Source organism: Bacillus rossius, chromosome 17 (genome assembly GCF_032445375.1).
Source record: "Bacillus rossius redtenbacheri isolate Brsri chromosome 17, Brsri_v3, whole genome shotgun sequence".
NCBI lineage: Eukaryota > Metazoa > Arthropoda > Insecta > Phasmatodea > Bacillidae > Bacillus > Bacillus rossius.
Genome location: NC_086344.1, coordinates 13,253,201 through 13,276,407, shown reverse-complemented (window position 1 = coordinate 13,276,407; position 23,207 = coordinate 13,253,201). Strand labels below are relative to the sequence as shown.

The window sequence follows — 23,207 nt, the reverse complement described above, 5'->3', positions numbered from 1 at the left end:
TTAAATAAACAAACATTAATACATTTCATTAATACCACTGAGCAAAAAGACTAGACGCTACGCTGAGTGTACCCTAACCAGTAGCGTGATTACACTATCCAATTGGCCTCAGTTACCAAGAATGCTCGGTGGTGTGCAAACGAAACATCGAGACACACATATCTATCAAATAACGCCACCACCGGGTAATGTGTGAAACAAACATACAAAGCTTAAACGAATACACATCAAAAACTATACAGGAGCCCATGAACAAGAACACCATGTGGAGGAAACACAGCATTAGAGAATCCTAATCTATCAAAGTCACGTGCACAATGCAAACATCATGCTCCCTGGGCAAAACCTACCCAAATTAAAGGAATCACAGCCACAATCAAACCCCAGCTGAAGCCCACACAAGCAGTGAGGCAACCCGGGCAAGACAAGAGAGAAACGTGCATTACATGGGAAGTGTCCCAAGCGACACAAAGAAAAACTGCTAATAACAGAACAGGCAAAAGGGATCCTAGTTATGACACAGGGCACAGCCCTCGAGTGAGACCCCGCCTCTCTGTACTGGCATGTGGTTCCACCAATACCTTGGCCCAGTGCAAGACCACAACACATAAGATGCGAAATCTTGAAACTGTGAAAATAGACTGACTAAAAAAAAAAACAACTCCCGCAAGGCTGCAAAAGTTAAGGCGCTCAACAATGAGAGTGAAAAGCAAGAATACACAAAGGCATTTTACACGCTAAACCTTAGATTGACAAAATTACAATACCGGGGACGCGTGCAGCTAGACGCCGAACAACAGTCGGAGCATTTAAGTATGACGGCGGAGAGAAGCCAATGTGAAACTTAACTGCCCGAAACTTACTAAACGAAAGAGGCTCCAAAATGGCGACACAGCCTTAAAGAAGCATACACAACCCCCACTGTGCAGGCGCAGAAGGGGAAACTAAGGGGAAAATAAAATCACAAGGTACAAATACGTCACTATGACAAGAGATCAGGAGAGGGGAACAGGTGAAGGGGGGAGGGGGACTGATAAAGCAGCGGAGATATCCGCTGCACAGTAATGAGCTAGCCTTAACGTTGGAGGACGAGAAGTGCAGGATATGTGAGGATGGTTTCCATACGGTCATCCACGGATGTGATGGAGATGACAAATAAAGTTTCTGTAAATAGTTAGGTTGTTTGGTGTGCATTGTTTCTATTTGTTGTATATAGTTTTAAATTTTTGTTGTTAAGTTTCTGTTTTTGAATATAGTTTCCTCTTCTTGATATATTTTGTTAGTTTGAATTGCACTAAGTACTTCCTACTTGATTTCAATAAATATGATTTTATCTACAAATTGTTTATTATTGTAACATAATATCTGCTTCCATGCAGCCTTTTTTAAACACGAGCTGGTTTAAAAGAGTGAAATATAAAAGAAAATATACGCAAATGTTAAAATTTCTGCTTCCATGCAGTTTTTTAAACATGAGTACACCAACATGATCATGCTAAGAAGAGATTATTACTTGTGAGGACTCTGAAAAATTATTGATCCTGAACGTTGTAAGATGGAGGAAACAAATTAAATATATTAATTAATTGTTTTTTGAATTACCATTACTTAAAAATAAATGTAAAAATTGCGTTCACAATGATGAGACAATTAATTTGATATTTTATAACATATATCTCAGGCTATGCATATAAACATTATATATTATATCATTAAGAAAAATCGGTGGTCACAACCACCACCATTTTAAACAAACTGACTGTGGATTTTGTGGATTAAGTGTGGATTTTTTTGTTCTATAAGGTTCATTACAACACTGTTAGGAAATATAAACACATCCTTGCATACACTGACACACTTTAGGAGCTGACACTCAAATGTGATATCCATAAAATGAAATCAGTATAGAGGTCTCCACTAAACAAGTTGACTGACTCCTGCACATGATGCTGGTATAGTTTAATTAAATATATTTATTTTTCATTTATGACATATAATTTTAGGATCGTAGATGTAACAAAAAGTTTAATGTACAGGAGTGGGGCATTTGATGATAAAGTCATCAAGTTTTTACATTAAAATTTTATGAAATAATTTCTTAAAAATAAACTTTTTTCCCCGAATTTCTAAGTTAATAATTGAGAATTTTCAAGACTTTGAATGTATTTTAAGTATTGGTTATGAATTACCTATTCTGAGTAAAAATTCAATTTGATTATAAAATAAAAGCAATGTGCAGTCTGGTTATTCATTTAATATATTTTGTTTAGTATAAACACACAGGCCCTAACTCTTCGTAACTTTATTTCTATTAATCTGCAGAAGCCAATAATCTCCAGAATTATTGTAAATAAATTATGTGTTGAATTATTTTTTTATTTATGGCGACGTAATAAAAAATTAACTAAGTTTGAGATCAAAATACTTATTTGCAAATAATTACTATAGATTCTACTGAAACTATTGAGTAAAGGCCATCGAATTTATATGTATACATGCCTAAATACATTTTTTTCCCCTTGTTAAACTACGTCAATACAGAAAAAAAAAGCCCGTGAATTCACGAAAAGAAGGAAAATCAACCAAATTTTACGATATTAAATGTTTCCGAATTTTTTGAGGTGTCTAAAACGTCAATGAAAGCGGTATATTTTGTTTCAAACTTGTTTACACATGAAGAAATTCCAGAAATAATTTGCAATTTCCCTGAAATTACCTGGAATTTCCTGATCATTTTAAATTCCCTCTCTGTTTCTGGTATTCCCAGATTTCTAGTCCTGTAGCAACCATGCACTTGTGTTCTACTGGAGACGATATATTTGGTGCGATCCATATTCGAGGGCAACCCTTGCGGTGAAAATTTAATAATATTTATTTTTTACCCAAAAATAAAGTTGCGACACATACGCAGGGCGACCCTTCTCCGCGGGTGAACACGGTGCTTCCTTCCAAGGAATGGAGGGTGGAGACACCAGACCGCGGCTGCGGGACTCACCTCTTGTACTCGGCGGCTCGCACGCGACTGTACCGCTCGTTGGTCACCTCCCGCTGCAGGTCCGTCACCTGCTGCGCCAGCTCGGCCGACTGGCTCGCCAGTTGGTGTACCTGGGCCTTCTCCCCGCCCCTGCCGAGCACACACACCACCCTTGAACAAGCAACACACAAACCGCCCTCGAACAAGCAACACACAAACCGCCCTCGAACAAGCAACACACACACCACCCTCGAACAAGCAACACACAAACCGCCCTCGAACAAGCAACACACAAACCGCCCTCGAACAAGCAACACACAAACCGCCCTCGAACAAGCAACACACACACCACCCTCAAACAAGCAACACACAAACCGCCCTCGAACAAGCAACACACAAACCGCCCTCGAACAAGCAACACACAAACCACCCTCGAACAAGCAACACACACACCACCCTCGAACCAGCAACACACACACCACCCTCGAACAAGAAACACACACACCACCCTCGAACAAGCGACACACACACACCACCCTCGAACAGACAACACACACACGACCCTCGAAAAAGCAACACATCCACCACCCTCGAACAAGCAACACATCCACCACCCTCGAACAAGCAACACACACACCACCCTCGAAATAACAACACACACACCACCCTCGAACAAGAAACACACACACCACCCTCGAACAAGCAGCACACACACCACCCTCGAACAAGCAGCACACACACCACCCTCGAACAAGCAGCACACACACCACCCTCGAACAAACAGCACACACCACCTTAGAACAAGCAACACACACACCACCCTCGAACAAGCAGCACACACACCACCCTCGAACAAGCAGCACACACACCACCCTCGAACAAGCAGCACACACACCACCCTCGAACAAGCAGCACACACACCACCCTCGAACAAGCAGCACACACACCACCCTCGAACAAGCAGCACATACCACCTTAGAACAAGCAAAACACACACCACCCTCGAACAAGCAACACACACACCACCCTCGAACAAGCAGCACACACACCACCCTCGAACAAGCAGCACACACACCACCCTCGAACAAGCAGCACACACCACCTTAGAACAAGCAACACACACACCACCCTCGAACAAGCAACACACACACCACCCTCGAACAAGCAACACACACACCACCCTCGAACAAGCAACACACACTCCACCCTCGAACAAGCAACACACACACCACCCTCGAACAAGCAACACACACACCACCCTCGAACAAGCAACACACACTCCACCCTCGAACAAGCAACACACACACCACCCTCGAACAAGCAACACACACACCACCTTCGAACAAGCAACACACACCATCCTCGAACAAGCAACACACACCATCCTCGAACAAGCAACACACACACCACCCTCGAAAAAGCAACACACACCACCCTCGAACAAGCAACACACTCCACCATCCAACAAGCAACACACACCACCCTCGAACAAGCAACACACACAAAACCCTCGAACAAGCCACACACACACCACCCTCGAACAAGTAGCACACACCACCCTCGAACAAGCAACACACACCAACCTCGAACAAGCAACACACACACCACCCTCGAACAAGCAACACACACCATCCTCGAACAAGCAACACACACACCACCCTCGAACAAGCAACACACACACCACCCTCGAACAAGCAACACACACACCACCCTCAAACAAGCAACACACACCACCCTCGAACAAGCCACACACACACCACCCTCGAACAAACAACACACACCCTCCAACAAGCAAAACACACCACCCTCGAACAAGCAACACACACCACCCTCGAACAAGCAACACACACCACCGTCGAACAAGCAACACACACACCACCCTCGAACAAGCAACACACACACCACCCTCGAACAAGCAACACACACACCACCCTCGAACAAGCAACACACACACCACCGTCGAACAAGCAACACACACACCACCCTCGAACAAGCAACACACACACCACCCTCGAACAAGCAACACACACTCCACCGTCGAACAAGCAGCACACACACCACCCTCGAACAAGCAGCACACACCACCTTAGAACAAGCAACACACACACCACCCTCGAACAAGCAACACACACACCACCGTCGAACAAGCAACACACACACCACCGTCGAACAAGCAACACACACACCACCCTCGAACAAGCAACACACACACCACCCTCGAACAAGCAACACACACCACCGTCGAACAAGCAACACACACACCACCCTCGAACAAGCAACACACACACCACCGTCGAACAAGCAACACACACACCACCCTCGAACAAGCAACACACACTCCACCGTCGTACAAGCAGCACACACACCACCCTCGAACAAGCAGCACACACACCACCCTCGAACAAGCAGCACACACCACCTTAGAACAAGCAACACACACACCACCCTCGAACAAGCAACACACACACCACCGTCGAACAAGCAACACACACACCACCCTCGAACAAGCAACACACACACCACCCTCGAACAAGCAACACACACACCACCCTCGAACAAGCAACACACACACCACCGTCGAACAAGCAACACACACACCACCCTCGAACAAGCAACACACACACCACCGTCGAACAAGCAACACACACACCACCGTCGAACAAGCAGCACACACACCACCCTCGAACAAGCAGCACACACCACCTTAGAACAAGCAACACACACACCACCCTCGAACAAGCAGCACACACCACCCTCGAACAAGCAACACACACACCACCCTCGAACAAGCAACACACACTCCACCCTCGAACAAGCAACACACACACCACCCTCGAACAAGCAACACACACACCACCCTCAAACAAGCAACACACACCACCCTCGAACAAGCCACACACACACCACCCTCGAACAAACAACACACACCCTCCAACAAGCAAAACACACCACCCTCGAACAAGCAACACACACCACCCTCGAACAAGCAACACACACCACCGTCGAACAAGCAACACACACACCACCCTCGAACAAGCAACACACACACCACCCTCGAACAAGCAACCCACACACCACCCTCGAACAAGCAACACACACACCACCCTCGAACAAACAACACACACCCTCCAACAAGCAAAACACACCACCCTCGAACAAGCAACACACACCACCCTCGAACAAGCAACACACACCACCATCGAACAAGCAACACACACACCACCCTCGAACAAGCAACACACACACCACCCTCGAACAAGCAACACACACACCACCCTCGAACAAGCAACACACACCGCTCTCGAACAAGCAACACACTCCACCCTCCAACAAGCAACACACACCACCCTCGAACAAGCAACACACACACCACCCTCGAACAAGCCACACACACACCACCCTCGAACAAACAACACACACACACACACACACACCCTCCAACAAGCAACACACACCACCCTCGAACAATTAACACACACACCACCCTCGAACAAGCAACGCACAACCCACCCTCGAACAAGCAACTCACTCCACCCTCGAACAAGCAACACACACACCACCCTCGAACAAGCAACACACACACCACCCTCGAACAAGCAACACACACACCACCCTCGAACAAGCAACACACACACCACCCTCGAACAAGCAACACACACAGGACCCTCGAACAAACAACACACACACCACCCTCCAACAAGCAACACACACACCACCCTCGAACAAGCAACACACACACCACCCTCGAACAAGCAACACACACCACCCTCGTACATCAACACACACACTATCCTCGAACAAGCAACACACACACCACCCTCCAACAAGCAACACACACACCACCCTCGAACAAGCCACACACACACACCACCCTCGAACAAACAACACACACACACACACCCTCGAACAAACAACACACACACCCTCCAACAAGCAACACACACACCACCCTCGAACAAGCAACACACACACCACCCTCGAACAAGCAACACACACCACCCTCGTACATCAACACACACACCAACCTCGAACAAACAACACACACACACACCCTCCAACAAGCAACACACACCGCCCTCGAACAAGCAACACACACACCACCCTCGAACAAGCAACACATACTACCCTCGAACAAGCAACACACACCACCCTTCAACAAGCAACACACACCACCCTCGAACAAGCAACACATACCACCCTCGAACAAGCAACACACACCACCCTTAAACAAGCAACACACTCCACCCTCAAAGTAGCAACACACTCCACCCTTAAACAAGCAACACACACCACCTATAAACAAGCAACACACACCACCCTCGAACAAGCAACACACACACCACCCTCGAACAAGCAACACACACCACCCTCGAACAAGCAACACACACCACCCTCGAACAAGCAACACACACACCACCCTCGAACAAGCAACACACACACCACCCTCGAACAAGCAACACACACTCCACCCTCGAACAAGCAACACACACTCCACCCTCGAACAAGCAACACACACTCCACCCTCGAACAAGCAACACACACTCCACCCTCGAACAAGCAACACACACACCACCCTCGAACAAGCAACACACACCACCCTCGAACAAGCAACACACACCACCCTCGAACAAGCAACACATACCACCCTCGAACAAGCAACACACACCACCCTTAAACAAGCAACACACTCCACCCTCAAAGTAGCAACACACTCCACCCTCAAACAAGCAACACACACCACCTATAAACAAGCAACACACACCACCTATAAACAAGCTACACACACACCACCCTCGAACAAGCAACACACTCCACCCTCAAACAAGCAACACACTCCACCCTCAAACAAGCAACACACTCCACCCTCAAACAAGCAACACACACCACCCATAAACAAGCAACACACACACCACCCTCGTACAAGCAACACACACACCACCCTCGAACAAGCAACACACACTCCACCCTCGAACAAGCAACACACACTCCACCCTCGAACAAGCAACACACACTCCACCCTCGAACAAGCAACACACACTCCACCCTCGAACAAGCAACACACACCACCCATAAACAAGCTACACACACACCACCCTCGAACAAGCAACACATACCACCCATAAACAAGCTACACACACACCACCCTCGAACAAGCAACACACACCACCCATAAACAAGCTACACACACTCCACCCTCGAACAAGCAACACACACCACCCATAAACAAGCTACACACACTCCACCCTCGAACAAGCAACACACACTCCACCCTCGAACAAGCAACACACACCACCCATAAACAAGCTACACACACACCACCCTCGAACAAGCAACACATACCACCCATAAACAAGCAACACACACTCCACCCTCGAACAAGCAACACACACCACCCATAAACAAGCTACACACACTCCACCCTCGAACAAGCAACACACACCACCCATAAACAAGCTACACACACACCACCCTCGAACAAGCAACACACACTCCACCCTCGAACAAGCAACACACACTCCACCCTCGAACAAGCAACACACACCACCCATAAACAAGCTACACACACACCACCCTCGAACAAGCAACACATACCACCCATAAACAAGCTACACACACACCACCCTCGAACAAGCAACACACACCACCCATAAACAAGCTACACACACTCCACCCTCGAACAAGCAACACACACCACCCATAAACAAGCTACACACACTCCACCCTCGAACAAGCAACACACACTCCACCCTCGAACAAGCAACACACACCACCCATAAACAAGCTACACACACTCCACCCTCGAACAAGCAACACACACCACCCATAAACAAGCTACACACACACCACCCTCGAACAAGCAACACATACCACCCTTAAACAAGCAACACACACCACCCATAAACAAGCTACACACACTCCACCCTCGAACAAGCAACACACACCACCCATAAACAAGCTACACACACACCACCCTCGAACAAGCAACACATACCACCCTTAAACAAGCAACACACACCACCCTTAAACAAGCAACACACTCCACCCTCAAACAAGCAACACACTCCACCCTCAAACAAGCAACACACTCCACCCTCAAACAAGCTACACACACACCACCCTCGAACAAGCAACACACACTACCTCACGACAAATACAAATATAATTACCAAATATTTCACTTGATTATCGTTAAAGAAAAGAAAAATTGCACGTAACTCAGTACACGTGATACAAGTGAAACTTCTTTGGCACTTCAATCCTCGACTCGTAAGTATATCATAAGGAGTAAAACGGCAGAGAGAGAAAGAGAGAAAAAAATATTTTCTAAAAAAAATCAGCATTAATTTTTTTTGCTTTGATTTCTTTTTCAAGTACTTTAGAATGTTAACATTCTCTTGTATTTATTAGAAATTTAATACAAATGAAAATAAAAACAACGTTCCACACAAGGGAAATGTTTCAACCCTTTTAACTAGCATATTCTTATTTGGACTAACATATTTACACACTTGTGGACTCATAATTATAATACAATGTGTGATTTAGTTAATAAAATAATAATTTAAGATGAATAATTACCCTGTCAAACTAAAGCGTGAAAAGCATTATACCAGCAAAAAAATATATATTTAGTTTCACAGCTAAAACAATACTCAGGTAACACTGTTTAACAATACTGAATCACACAACTAATTTAATTAATAATACATACATGAGAGAAAAATATTTCTTTGAAATGTGGCCCGAGGCGCGGTGCACAACAATAAGCTCAAACCCCGTTGTGTTGCCCTCTGCCCAAACACTCCCTTACTATACGTCAGGCGCAGGCGACCCGCCTATCCCTGCAGCATGGCAGGGTTCAACCCGAGCCGCACTAAGCCATGTGGAGCCCGCGGCCCGCCAGTTCTCTGCACCGTCCGCAACCAGTCTCCGTCCTTTCGTTTCGCAACAATTTTTCACGAAAAAATATTGTATTGAAATTCAGCCTTGATATTTTACTCTTATCACGTCCAAAGAAGTTGCACTTAAAAAAAATTGGTTGTCTGTAAAGTCGGTTTACGGACGATAGTTTAACATGACGTCATAACAAAACATTGATGAAATGATTGCATACTTTTATGAATAAAATTGAATCATTTTTTATTGAATTATCACTATTTTGTATGGATACAAAGAAGAAGTGAAATGAAATCTACAATTTAATTGATAAAATTTACTTTTATTTGCACTAATTAATTCAAATATGTGTATTACTTTAACAAAGAGATTATTTTAACTATACCTTTTAGCTTTTATACATGTTTGCTATTTAACTTCTTCCAATCTGTGTTATTCTGTTAAGGATAGGACGATGATAGGAAAAGTAGGAAATTAATGGGAGTGGAGAGATAGAAGCGGCGCAAGCGTACAATGAGCGTAATGGGACAAAGCATAACGGGACAATGAGTCATCCTTTTTCGTGCGTGCAGCCTGCGTTCATCGATTTATTAGACGTTGTCACGTCAGAAAGGTATCATTTTACACTGTTAAGAAAAAAGGGTGGACTATTTATAAGCGTAAAATACATACCACGCACTGCATGGAAGTAAATTGAAACCGAACAAAGCTTGAACAGTGCTTGGAACTCACAGCTTGTCCTGCAGACGAGACACCTGGTCCCGCAGGCGTGCCACCTCCGACTCCAGCGCCTGGTTGGCCGCGCGCTGCTCCAGCGCCTCCTGCCGGCTGGATGCCAGCATCGCCTCCAGCGAGGACGCTCCGGCACGGTCCCGCTCCATCTGGTCCCGGAGCGCTTCGTGCTCCTCGCGAAGCCGTGCCACCTCGCTCTCCAGCTGCGCAAACATGACACACCTGCGTCTGCTCTCTGCCCGGCTCAAGAAAGCTCATCAAACCCTGCCTTGCCAGTCCGTTTCGAGTTCATGCAAATTTTCTTCCAAAATAACTATAAATAGGGATACCTGCAGAGATGCCAATGCCTACGAATTTTCCGTAGTTTCTACGGATCGTAAAGAGAAATCACGGAGCTACTGATACGACCATAAAGTTCTACTGAAACTGCCAAAAAAAAAATATAGCTGTATTAGCTCCCGTATGCAAAATGGCTATGGTGAATGCTGTTTGTTCCTGCAGCTTGCTTGGTAATATTCACTTGGTAATATTTCGAGCGAACTGAGAGAACCGAAATTTTTAAATGACTATTTAAAAAAAAAAAAACAATTAAGTGAAGATATACAAACACAGAGCAGTCCTACATAATGCAGATGATCAGGTACATCAATTACAAGTAAATTTGTAATTAATTTTGGTTACTACTGAAAGCTACTGATAAGTGTTTGATATTACCACTGATAGGTCTTGTTAAAGGTTGGCATCTCTGCACCTGTAATTCGCGATTTCATTTCACGTCAAGGTATTTCACAAAACCCTGTACCTAGCTTTCTCTAGGAGTCGTGGCAAATTGTTGAGGGTGCAGCGGTACGGTTGACCACATTCTCATTGGCCCCGTCAAGAGCGGGACGACACCTCTCACCGACCTCAGCCAATAACCACAGGAGAAAAGCTACAGTATTTTGTTGAAATACCTTGACACGAAATTTATTCGCGAAATACAGGTGTTCCTAATGATAAATTATTCAAAGAGAGCTATATGCATTTCCCCCATGTGTTTGTTACAATTTTTCCTGTAAAGGTCATATTTAGAAGTAATTAAAAATAATTAATTTAAAAATTCAGAATTTTTCTTTTTTTACATTTTGAAAAAGTTTTGTCGCAGGGAATTGATACAGATTTGTATTTTTATCAGGCTGTGAAATTTAAGGTTGAATGTGTTAATGAATATGCAAAGAGCATCAAATAATATAGCTGAAGATTTCACAAAATATGTATTTAGGTTAAATGTTACAACATGTTTGTAAAGTTACTCCCAGCTTCTATCCTATTGGAAACTAAAGCACGAAGCACCGCCTGCAATGTTCCGCTCACAGCCCAACGCCACGAATACAAGGGCTTGCTGAACAAAATCAATCAAAAATTTGTACCAAACAGACAAACAAGAAAATGAGTTAATATTGCATTGTCATCCAGTCCTGAACGATGTTCAAATTTTCAAGTTTCTAACTAATTGGGAAGTTATTTTAAATTTTGATTACAAAATTTGTACCAAACAGACAGACAAAAAAAAAATAACACAGAGAAAATAAAAATATGGTGAAAGTAAATTCTTAAATTTCAAATGATTAATTTCATTTCTCCAGTGGAAAAACCAAACATAACGGAATCTTGAAGTCCACGATTCTGCTCTAATTGCCAGCAACGTCTGATTTTTCTTTCCCACATCATGATACATGCTAGTCACTGCAGAGGCAAGATTTTACGGTTTTATATTTCAATCAGTTTTGTTGCGAAAACTTTTAAGTTTTTGTTATCACTTTTATTGTCATGAATATTGTACGTGTCGCCAACACTGTACATTTTTATATACGAAAATACTAAAATTTAGCATACATGTATATCACATTTTATGTATCAAAACGAGACCCCATGTTATTGGGGCTGCTAAATAAACAAAACTTACATAAATCTTTTAGCAGTGGCCCAGTCAGGAAACAAAAAATATTTTTGTTGAATTGCATTGCTGTAATTTCGTTTTTGCGCCAACATTATACCTAGTTTGAAATTTATTTCTACTGTTTGTACAACACTATTAACAGCATTAATATTAACAAACAGGTGCGTGTATGCATATGCATGTGTGTGTGTGCATGCGTGCATAGCAGAAGTGAAACTTCTTAACTTACTATATTATTATTAGGGGCATGCAGATTTCGCGAAAAGAGTTCGAGACTACCTGAAAGTTAAAACACTGTAGCATCGTCTGTGTTTCGTGATTGGGCGAGTTTCTCCCAGGTACATATAGATTGTAACAACACCAACCACAGTAATTCAACGTGAAAGCAAACGCGCTCTGAGTGGCTCAGCCAAATAAGGCAACGACGTCTCTCGCAGACTGCCGCCAATCACAAGGAAGAAATCACAGGTGCGGGTATACCTTGTTTCAGTCTAATATGCGTTTCGATATTTTCGCGAAAAATACCTGCCCCTAATTATTATTATTAGACATAGGAAAAAAATATTCTCCTTGGCTGAGGTCGCAGATAAAAAAAATGGAAACATGCTAGCACTAAATTATGCTATTGCAAGTGTGCTAGCATGCAACTGTGCAAGCATGCTGCATTATTTCTACCTCTCCCCTGCCGTCTCACCACTCTGATGCTGGTGACTGCAACTTGTTGTTTCTTGAGTGGAACAATCTAATCTACTAAGAGTTTATTAAAACTATCAGTTAAGTTTTGCACCTCTATAAGCAGTGATATTTCTTCTCATTTTTTATTCGTAAATAATTCGAGTGTGACTGTATATTTTCAGAGCATGTATACTATGGCAATTTCACAAAGAATGGAGCAAATATTTAAAGCTAATTCTTAAGCTAAAGTAAGAATAATTTCTGTTACAAAAATAAGTGAAAGTCCTTCAAAAAGAAGCAGAAAACCGACTTCAACAAATTATGGCACGATTTGAAGTAACACGGTCATAGATTCAAAGCAGGTAGCTCTTTTTTTATGAGTATTTTTCCCCCCTGCGTGCACAATGGCAACAACAGTTATGTAGCAGTAGATACAATGCAACTAATTAATGTGTGATGAATAAACAAACATAATTTGCTCTTTCCTTAATAGCTATTTGCTTACTTCACTGCGTGTTTATTTTCGATGACGGCCTAAGTGTCCAGCCAGGATTTATTTACGCCATCGTCAATCTCGGGCAATGAAATTTGCCTGGCCCAGAATAAATTAAATCCAATATTTTATTAAAACAAACAACTTTTATAATCTTATAGTATGCTGAATTAAATATTATTCTAAATTGTGCACGACAAATCCCAATAACATTGAAAAAGCGAATAAACGGAAAATACATGCCATCTCGTTTCTGTTTCTGAATGCTAGTGCTATTTATTTTAATTGTTTTAAAAACAAATCTTATATATAATAATAGTTTCAATAAAATAATAGTTGTGGGTACACTGTAAAAATTATTATTCAATTGTTAAGTGACATATTTCAACTTTGGGATCTATTTTTCGTATTTCCCACCCTACAAACAATATAAAACAAGGAATGAAAGACTCATCTTCTCACACAATACTTTCAAACCTGCAGCAGTTTAGGTGTTTACGTACTGTTTTTTTCTGTGTCCCAATGTCTGTCAAAATCATTCCACGAAGTGCAATGTTATGTATGGACGTCTTTACATTCATGCCTTCATGCATGCGAGAAGCTTGTGAAGTAGCAACGACAACACAGAGCCATAGCTGCATAACTGCCACTCAAGTAGAGATGTCTCACCACGCTCCACCGGTCATCAGAAAGCTCCTTTGTCCGGCACAAGGAAAAACAACCACACCAACTGTTCACAGGGAAGTAAAACACGGGACACACTGAACCCTTCCTACACACGTTTGTCGTCACCCAAGCCTGCATGACCTGCAACTCGGCGTGGGACGAATACAAGAGCAGAGATGGAACTCAGGACGCTAGAGAAAACCAAAACCAGCTCACCGTGGAACCCATGACACGTTCTCAACTAGCCCAGATCTGCGAGGGATCCACCGGGGAATACGACCCACCCCGATAAAAAAATAGTCAGTATCCACTAACTGGTTTGGATGCACAAGAAATACTGCATAAATTGGTTATTTCCATTGCAACAATACAACACTTAGCTGTCTCTTGACCACCTCGCTAGTCAGGGGTGTATCTGTGTCGGCGAGGCGGGATGATAAGCGTGACGCTCGCTGGTGCTTCTAGCGCGGTGTCTCCTCTGGACTGGCGCGCAGTCTTCTCCCAGTGCATATGAGCGGTGACCGTAACATTATATGGCGGAGAAATGAAGATAAAGGTGTAATGCAAGTCCTTTGAGAGCTTTCGAGAATCAATCAGATCTACAATTCCCCCTTTTGGCGTATAATGCTTTTCACGAACAGACACCACTCGGACATCTCAATAAGTTTCCCGAACGGCGTTTGTTCCTCCCGGGGCTGCGGGGGACGCTCGACGCTCACCTGCGCCCTGACGCTCTCCGCGACGGCCGCCCGCTCGGCCTGGGACTCCTTCTGCTGGTCGAGCCCCGCGCACAGCTGGCGCAGCGCTGCCAGGTCCGTGTCCTGGCGCTCGGCGCGCTCTTGTTCCTGCCGCAGCCGCGCCTCCAGGCCTGCCACCTCCACCGTCAGCTCCGAGATCTGCCGGGCAGCCGCTCCTCCGTTACACTCCGCTTCATTTGCATCACAACCTCCTTTCACAATCCAAGTAATTTCATACACACACAGGAATTGTAATACTACGGTATTATCAGACTAACTGAAACTGTTTATTATTGTTTTACGTTCGAGGTTAATACCGCTTCCCGGACTTTCGGCAGTGTTTTGTTTTGTTTCTTGCATGGCGGCGTTCGCAGCTCGTGCTGCGTCGTCATGACAACTGCTGATATAAATAATCGCGCGGCGTTTGGAACAGCTTCAACGAGCCTATGCTTGTGTAATAATGACTTTTCATTGGCTTAGTTAAAAAGGACGCTAACGTGTCGCGGCCGTGATTGGCCTATTTAAAGTAACAATTTAATTTCGGCAAGAGAGAAGAAGAAAGAGTGGAAAATGACGCCATTTAGTGCGTGTTGAAGTGTATTCCCTCGGGGAATATTTATACGTGGCGAGACTAATTTCGGCGTTATTGGTGTGAAAATTACGTCAAAATACAGGGCAATAGTTGGCGACGCCCTGTAATTGAATGCAGAAGAATCGCATTCAATTTACGTGAGTGACGACGTATTTTCCGAACGACCTTAATCGTCCAGAGTTAAGGTATGGTCTGCATCATCGTTATATTGGAACACTGACGTAAATTTTTACCGTCGACGTAATTAGTATAAACTTTGGATTATCATCAAATTAATTAAATATTGACTTTCGGCAATTATCGGCAAAAATACTTAAAAATTCACAATCTACTCACACACAAGTTCAGAGGTCCAGAAGTTAGGAGTTTCATGCTCGAGCAAGCCGGTGCAAACCCCAAAACTTTTTACTTTGTGAACACTTTCAGGAACTTAATTTATTTTATTTTATTTTATTCAAGAGTCAGGTTATCTACGACATCCCATAGACCGTATTTAATATTTGTTTGTTTGTTAATTCCATGACTCGAGGTTTCTCATACTATGGTTAATGCAATAAAAATAATTATTGATAGTGTTATTTTGTTGTTACCTGTTGATTACCTCTGGCGCCCTATTGTTAATTCCTGCAATAGCGTTCATTAGTAATTAAAAAAAGAAAATATTAATTTCTTCACGTACACGTTTGTGTACAGAATTCTTCATATTAATCTCCCCCTCATTTTTTTTTAATTTTCCTTCGTTAATGAAGGAAAAAAACAACTTAATTACACCTGCTCGATTTCAATATCCCTACGCTTAATGCTAATTGCTTTTTATATCACTTTTAAAAGTGGTAATTTAAAAAATATATATGTTTTTTAGTTTTGGACTTAAAATTTTTTTTTTTTTAGAATCTATATAAAAAAATTTTTTTTATCTAATATTGTGTTTCGTAATGTTAGATGAACTTGATATGAAATACCTACTGTAATAATGTTCTGTCGTCAGTGATTGTTATCTACCGCAATATTGCAGCACGACTACTACTACTACTACTACTACAGAGGCACGCATGACTACCGCCACAGGGGCACGTTACGACTACCACCACAGAGGTACGGCACTACCTGCTCCTCGCAGGCGTGCACGGCGGCCTCGCGGGCCAGCAGGCGCTGGTGCAGCTCGTCCGCGCGCTGCTCCGCCGCCTGCACGGCAGCGCGCGCCTCCTCGCGCTCACCCTCCAGGCTGTGGTTGCTGGACTCCAGCGCCGTCGCCTCCACGCTCAGGCTGCGGAAGTGCTCCAGCATGTCCGCGCGCTCAGAGTCCTGCCGGCCCGACACTCTGCTTGCAAGCTTCCCCACACGCTCACAACTTTACACTTATGATGGTGAAATTGTATGTATGCATGTATGCATGCATGCATGCATGAATGAATGTATGGATGCATGGATGGATGGATGGGTGGGTGGGTGGATGAATGGGTGGGTGGATGGATGAATGGGTGGGTGGGTGGGTGGGTGGATGGATGAATGGGTGGGTGGGTGGGTGGATGGATGGGTGGATGGATGGGTGGATGGATGGATGGGTGAATGGATGGATGGATGGGTGAATGGATGGGTGAATGGGTGGGTGGATGGGTGGGTGGGTGGATGGGTGGGTGAATGGGTGGGTGGATGGATGGGTGGGTGAATGGGTGGGTGGGTGGATGGTTGGATGGGTGGGTGGGTGGATGGATGGATGGGTGGATGGTTGGATGGATGGATGGATGGATGGATGGGTGTGGGTGTGTGTGTGTGTTTGTGTGTGTGTGTACGTACGTACAGATCATGTGATAAATTATTTAAAATTACTATACAGGAAATTTTCGTAAGGTGCCCGCCTAGATGGGAGTGTATCCCCACATCTCGCTTGTTGACCCGGTAGTACTGGGCAGACCGCAGTGGCCGGGGTTGGAACTAGTCTGCAGATGTGGTCGCACCTTGAGGTCCCAGCCATTTCCTCCCTTTCCGAGAAGAGTCACGGTCCGTAATAGGGTGTTTACAAACCTCTGTCTACTGCCGCTCTAATCTGAGTGCAGGCCATTGCTCCCCCCACAGACCTATCCGACTCTCGAAAAAAAAAAATCCTAAACCTAAAGTAAGATAATCACTATTCAGTTTTTAAATTTCGGTCACGTATTATGGTAATAATGTGATTTAGAGGATAAAATAAACTTCTAAAATTCCGCCCCGCAAAATCACTGCTAAAAACTTTTTTTAAGGCACCGATATTGTAAACATTACATCACACAAGTCAAAAAACGTAAAATTGAATCTGTACGCTGTGCTCCACGAGACAGCAAGAATAAAAGTTTTTAAAAACTTTCTCGCACAGACCTACCAAACTTCCGGTTAAAATCACGAATCCTTTATTTTGGAGACTAACCCATTGATCTCTCAGCCTGGCTTGGGTGTTCCAGTTCAGGAACACTAGATTGTTCAACTGCCGTTTTACACATCAAATGTGAGAGGTACCTACGTGTCTGACATTTCATAGAACAGTTCCAAATAATGAATGAGAGAAACGCTTAATGTGTAACTGCAACTTAGTATATTTGTTGTTTGTACAGTTATTTTACATTTTATCCAACTATGATTTGAAAAAATTATTTTGTAATAATTGTAAAGATTTTATTTATTCTTAACACAAATTTAATCTCATTGGTAATTTAAGACATTTATTAAGAAAATTAATGTGTTATTTAACCTAAATAAGTACACACTTAAAGACAAATACAATTGCTTTATAAATACAAACAGTCATAAAAAAAACCTATTAATGGAATGACTTACTACTTACAAATATTATCTAGAAACTTTAATTGTTATTATTTACAAAAAAAATATATTGAAATACCGTGTTTTCTCGCATGATCGTCGCACATTTTATTCTAAAATCAAGTTTGAAAAGTAGGGATGCGACGATTATGCGGAATTTTTTTTTTGTTAGGTAAAGTTATTCATAAAAATGAAACTCATTCATGGAAAGTACGTTTATTTAAAAAAACGTGGACTATACAAGGGCACGCCAAACAATTTATATTAATAATTCACTAAACAAAAACCATTCTTCAACTTTAAATAGAAAAACCAAACTGTAACGTGAATTTGAATCTGTGCCAGGAACCAACGCGTAACTATTGCAGTAGTACACATTTACCACGAAAGAATGCGGGCTATCAAATGTAGTTAACTTGGCAGTTGACAGAGAGAGCACGTTGCATGCAATCGGCGAGATATTGATATTCGACTACGTGCGCGCGCTCTATACGGAAGCAACATAACCAAACACGAATGATGCCAACTAGCGCTGGCTACATGTTTATAAGTGGTACACCGCGGCGATGCTGATGATCAGATGAAGTAAATAACATTTAATAAGTCTTTACAAGATAATTTACACGTCAGACAACTTCGTATTTTCGTCAATTAATTAAGTGGTAATGTCCGAATAAATCTTAGATTTATATTTTAAAAGACATCATTTTATACAGAAAAAATACCTACACAAAGCGCTCAGAATCTAATAGCGGGACCAAAAAAATTATGCGACGTTTACGCTAGAGGTTTTTTTTATCCAAATTTTGACGCCCCAAAATATGGGTGCGACGATTACGCGAGTGCTACCATTATGCGATAAAAGAGGGTAATTTTGTATCAGTTATCGGATCTGTTACAAAATCATTGGATTGCATTTGTTTTCATTCATGTTGCCTAGCAATAAAATAGTGTTTTAAAATAATCCAGTCTTATTTACTTTATAACTTCAAAGTAAGACAGTAAACACACACCTTTTTAGTATAAAGGTGAAGAAAAAAATACAAAAAAAATTCAAAAGTTTTTATACATAAAATCTAATCATGTGGCCAGAAATTCACAAATTGAAATTGAGCATAAGCAAAGAGTTGTTTGCTGCCATGTCGGAAACAAAAGAACATTATAATACCCTCATTTATCCATTACTTGCACACTATCAGTCTTTATAAATGCATTTTTAAATATTTGTAGATTGTAGTGAAATTTAAGCACTTTTAAGGGCCCTCATTCAATTTAAGACAAATAAAGGATTTTTTTTAAGGATATTAAGGAGGCGTACGAACACTGTTCTAAAAACTATCCTGTTTTCACTTATATATCTTTATTTCTGACCACCTCATTGTGAGCTAAGATTTTAAAAAATATGTGTGCGGAGCCCACGTGTGACAGAAGCGAAACTTCTTACTTATTATGTGGAGATAGAGATAAATTATTAGTATTTTTTTTATTGAACAAAGATGTGGGTATGATCTCAAATGGAAAAATGCCCTTTTCTACAACCTGTACAATCCCATCTGTTCACTGGCACTTTTTGGCGGTTTATTCCCTCGTTGCCTTTGATAATACCTCTTATCTGCTTTTTCCTTTTTATTATTTAAAGGCATGCAGTTAAATCATTATCTCCAGCTGAATAAAATGAAAGAACAATCAAACACGTCTATTGAACATAAATTAAACATATAAAGTGTATCTCAGAAGACTATAAGTCTTATTTACATTTCAAAAAACGGTCTTCACATACCAAAAATAAATTACACTTATAAAGCTAACCTCTGAAGTCTATACGTCATTTTTACATTTTCAATCACAGTAATCACATAAAAGTGAATGATACTTGTAAAATTAATTGCTAAAATAAATAGCCCTTTTTCACATGAAGAAATAAATTGTAGATAATATAAACAAAACAACAAAACTATGGTAGCGCCAAACGTTAGCCGTTAGGTAAACTGAGGAAAACACAAAAACACTTGTATGCGTTACGAGATATTTGTAGCAACACTGCTGCGTCATTTATAACTCTCTCTCTCCTGCTGTCACCCCTTCCGGGCATTACAACAAGCATAAAGCATGCTACGCTACGTCCCTTATCTTCCCTTCAATTCCTGTATCCCCATTCGACCACTAGCGCATGCGTTGAAGTGGCGTCGCCTCTGACGCACTCTCCTCTACCGGTTCCCCCACCACGTACCTAACTATACCTCTACTGAGACCGGAATTTTCGCAACGCTCAAAAATTGTAGCTCCTTCAGCAAAGACGTGACAAAATTATTTATATTTCGAATATTAAAAGAGTTTACTATTTATTAAACAAAAACACGTGAAGTAGCTTGGCTTCTGGGTTGTAACCGTGTCTTTGGCGAATAATTCACCGACGTATTGGTCGACATTGCAGTCGCAGATATAGTCCATTGAAATGTTACATGAGCTTTGCATTTTTTAGAGGACGGCATTTTAAATGAATGAAATTGAAAACAAATATAGGAAAAAATTTTCCTTAAAAGATTGTCTACAACATTGGTCTGAGGTAATTTTTTTTGTAAAATGTATAAAAAAAACCAGTTATAGAGCAAAAACGAAAATTTTTATAAACATTTTCTCACTTTTTTGCTTATAACTTCTTTGATTATTAATTTAGGGCAAAAGGTTATATAAACATATTTGTAGGCAAAACAATTTGCTACAAATTAAGACTTTACAAATTTTTTTTGTAAGACACATAGTTTCCGCGATATCGCGGAAAAGTGTTTTCACCCCTTTTTTCCAAGATTGCGGCCGGGGGACAAAAGGTGGCGAAACCCACAAACTTGAGGTTAAGCTTCTATTGTACCCGCCCCCCCCCCCCCCCCCTCCACACAATTCCCAAAAAATAAAATTGCATCCTCTAAAAAATGCAATATTCGGTCCTTAATTTCAATGGACTAATACAAATACACGGCTACTCCAAACAGTGGCCGTGAAAGCCTGCGAACATTGTTGACAACACGTGAAGTACGTTCCCCAGATGTGTCTGGACAAAGACGCGGCCGTGAAAGCCTGTGAAGTATGTTCTGGAGAGTGTGATGCGGACACGGCGGGCGTACCTTGCGTGCCAGGAGCTCCTCCACACGGCGCACCTCGTTGACGTACTCCTGCAGCTGGCGCCGGAGCGTGCTGGCCTCGCGCCGCGCCTCCTCCAGGCCGCGCTGCGCCATCCTGTTGTCCTGCACGGCCGCCGCCAGGTCCTCCTGCAGCTGCCTGCCGGCACGCCCACCCGTCAACCACCGCCCACTGGTTCCACCCAGTCCGCTCCTCACGTGTGTGATCAGGAACACTGGTACCTACACTCGTGAACCACTGTCTACTTGCGAGGAGGGTGGGCTGGTAGCGTAGAGGGTGGGCTGGTAGTGTAGAGTGTGGGCTGGTAGCGGAGAGTGTGGGCTGGTAGCGTAGAGTGTGGGCTGGTAGCAGAGAGGGTGGGCTGGTAGCGGAGAGGGTGGGCTGGTAGTGTAGAGTGTGGGCTGGTAGCGTAGAGTGTGGGCTGGTAGCAGAGAGGGTGGGCTGGTAGCGGAGAGGGTGGGCTGGTAGCGTAGAGTGTGGGCTGGTAGTGTAGAGTGTGGGCTGGTAGCAGAGAGGGTGGGCTGGTAGCGGAGAGTGTGGGCTGGTAGCGTAGAGTGTGGGCTGGTAGCAGAGAGGGTGGGCTGGTAGCGGAGAGGGTGGGCTGGTAGTGTAGAGTGTGGGCTGGTAGCAGAGGGGGTGGGCTGGTAGCGGAGAGGGTGGGCTGGTAGTGTAGAGTGTGGGCTGGTAGCAGAGAGGGTGGGCTGGTAGCGGAGAGGGTGTGCTGCTAGCGAGGAGGGATGTGTGCTGCTAGCGGGGACGGTGAGCTTCTAGAGGTACACTACTGCCCCCGGTGAGGCTGGCACACAGACCTGTTCTCGCGCACGGCAGCGTCCCTGCTCTGCTGCAGAGCGTCCAGGTCCTCTCGCAGCGACTCCACAGTCCTCTGCAGCGCCTTGGAGGACTGGCTGCGCGCCAAGCTGTCGTCCGTCACCGCGCTGCGTACACACGTCACCGTGGTCACACCCTGGCTGCATGACTAGGGACCAGGTTTTATGGTCTTATAAACAGAGGCATGCCAAGGGGGGGGGGGGGGGATGAGCAGGACCGGACTCCCCCCCCCCCCAGGGCTAAAAATATTTTAATATTAAATTCATAAAATGAAAAAAATAAATATTTAGTATGATATTAAAATAAATTCAATGACACAAGCATAAATGTTTAATTAAACTTAGTTCGCTTTCCATTTTAGATAGCCTAAATCAGCAATATTGAACACGTATTTTTCAAAATTTCCACGGGGGAGAACCCCCGGACCCCCCCGCCTAGCTGGGGGGTATTCTATACCCCCCAGGCCCCCCGGAAAGGCCCTAGCCTTCTACCTGACCCCCCCCCCCCCCCCCCCCTCAGAGCAAAATCCTGGGCACACCACTGGTTATAAACACCCAAGTTTTGCCATTGATAAGTGAGATTTCATCTTTTATTGCCAATAAAAATTAAAATCATGTGTACACATCAAGCACAATAACTTTGATGAACTGCTTCAACAATTTGTGGTGAGACCCTAAAAATGTGCGCATTAGGCAAAGCTAAAACCCAAAATCATTAGACTTGTGATGTTTATCTGTAGG

At 43.3% G+C, this 23,207-nt stretch overlaps 2 protein-coding genes across 9 annotated transcripts in view; one reads left to right on the top strand and one right to left on the bottom strand.

The window, feature by feature from the left end:
• LOC134540942 (centrosomal protein of 135 kDa-like) overlaps window positions 1–23,207 on the bottom strand; it is a 72,883-nt gene that overhangs the window by 10,530 nt on the left and 39,146 nt on the right. The window contains exons 15-20 of the mRNA XM_063384027.1: window positions 22,449–22,574; window positions 21,624–21,777; window positions 16,813–17,010; window positions 15,096–15,272; window positions 10,604–10,806; window positions 2,996–3,145 (exon numbers count right to left, since the gene is read on the bottom strand). Of these exons, the coding sequence (XP_063240097.1) occupies window positions 2,996–3,145; window positions 10,604–10,806; window positions 15,096–15,272; window positions 16,813–17,010; window positions 21,624–21,777; window positions 22,449–22,574 (1,008 nt within the window). The remainder of the gene's footprint in view (window positions 1–2,995; window positions 3,146–10,603; window positions 10,807–15,095; window positions 15,273–16,812; window positions 17,011–21,623; window positions 21,778–22,448; window positions 22,575–23,207) is intronic.
• Window positions 1–23,207, top strand: part of LOC134541019 (uncharacterized) — a 76,376-nt gene that overhangs the window by 36,204 nt on the left and 16,965 nt on the right. For 2 of the 8 annotated variants that reach the window (XM_063384151.1, XM_063384152.1), the window contains exon 7: window positions 10,639–11,693. The exons of 3 other annotated variants lie outside the window; for them this stretch is intronic. The gene's annotated coding sequence lies outside the window, so the exon portion shown is untranslated. Of the gene's footprint in view, window positions 1–10,605; window positions 11,703–23,207 lie in introns of those variants that run through there. 3 more of the 8 variants (XM_063384146.1, XM_063384147.1, XM_063384149.1) reach the window with 3 other exon arrangements.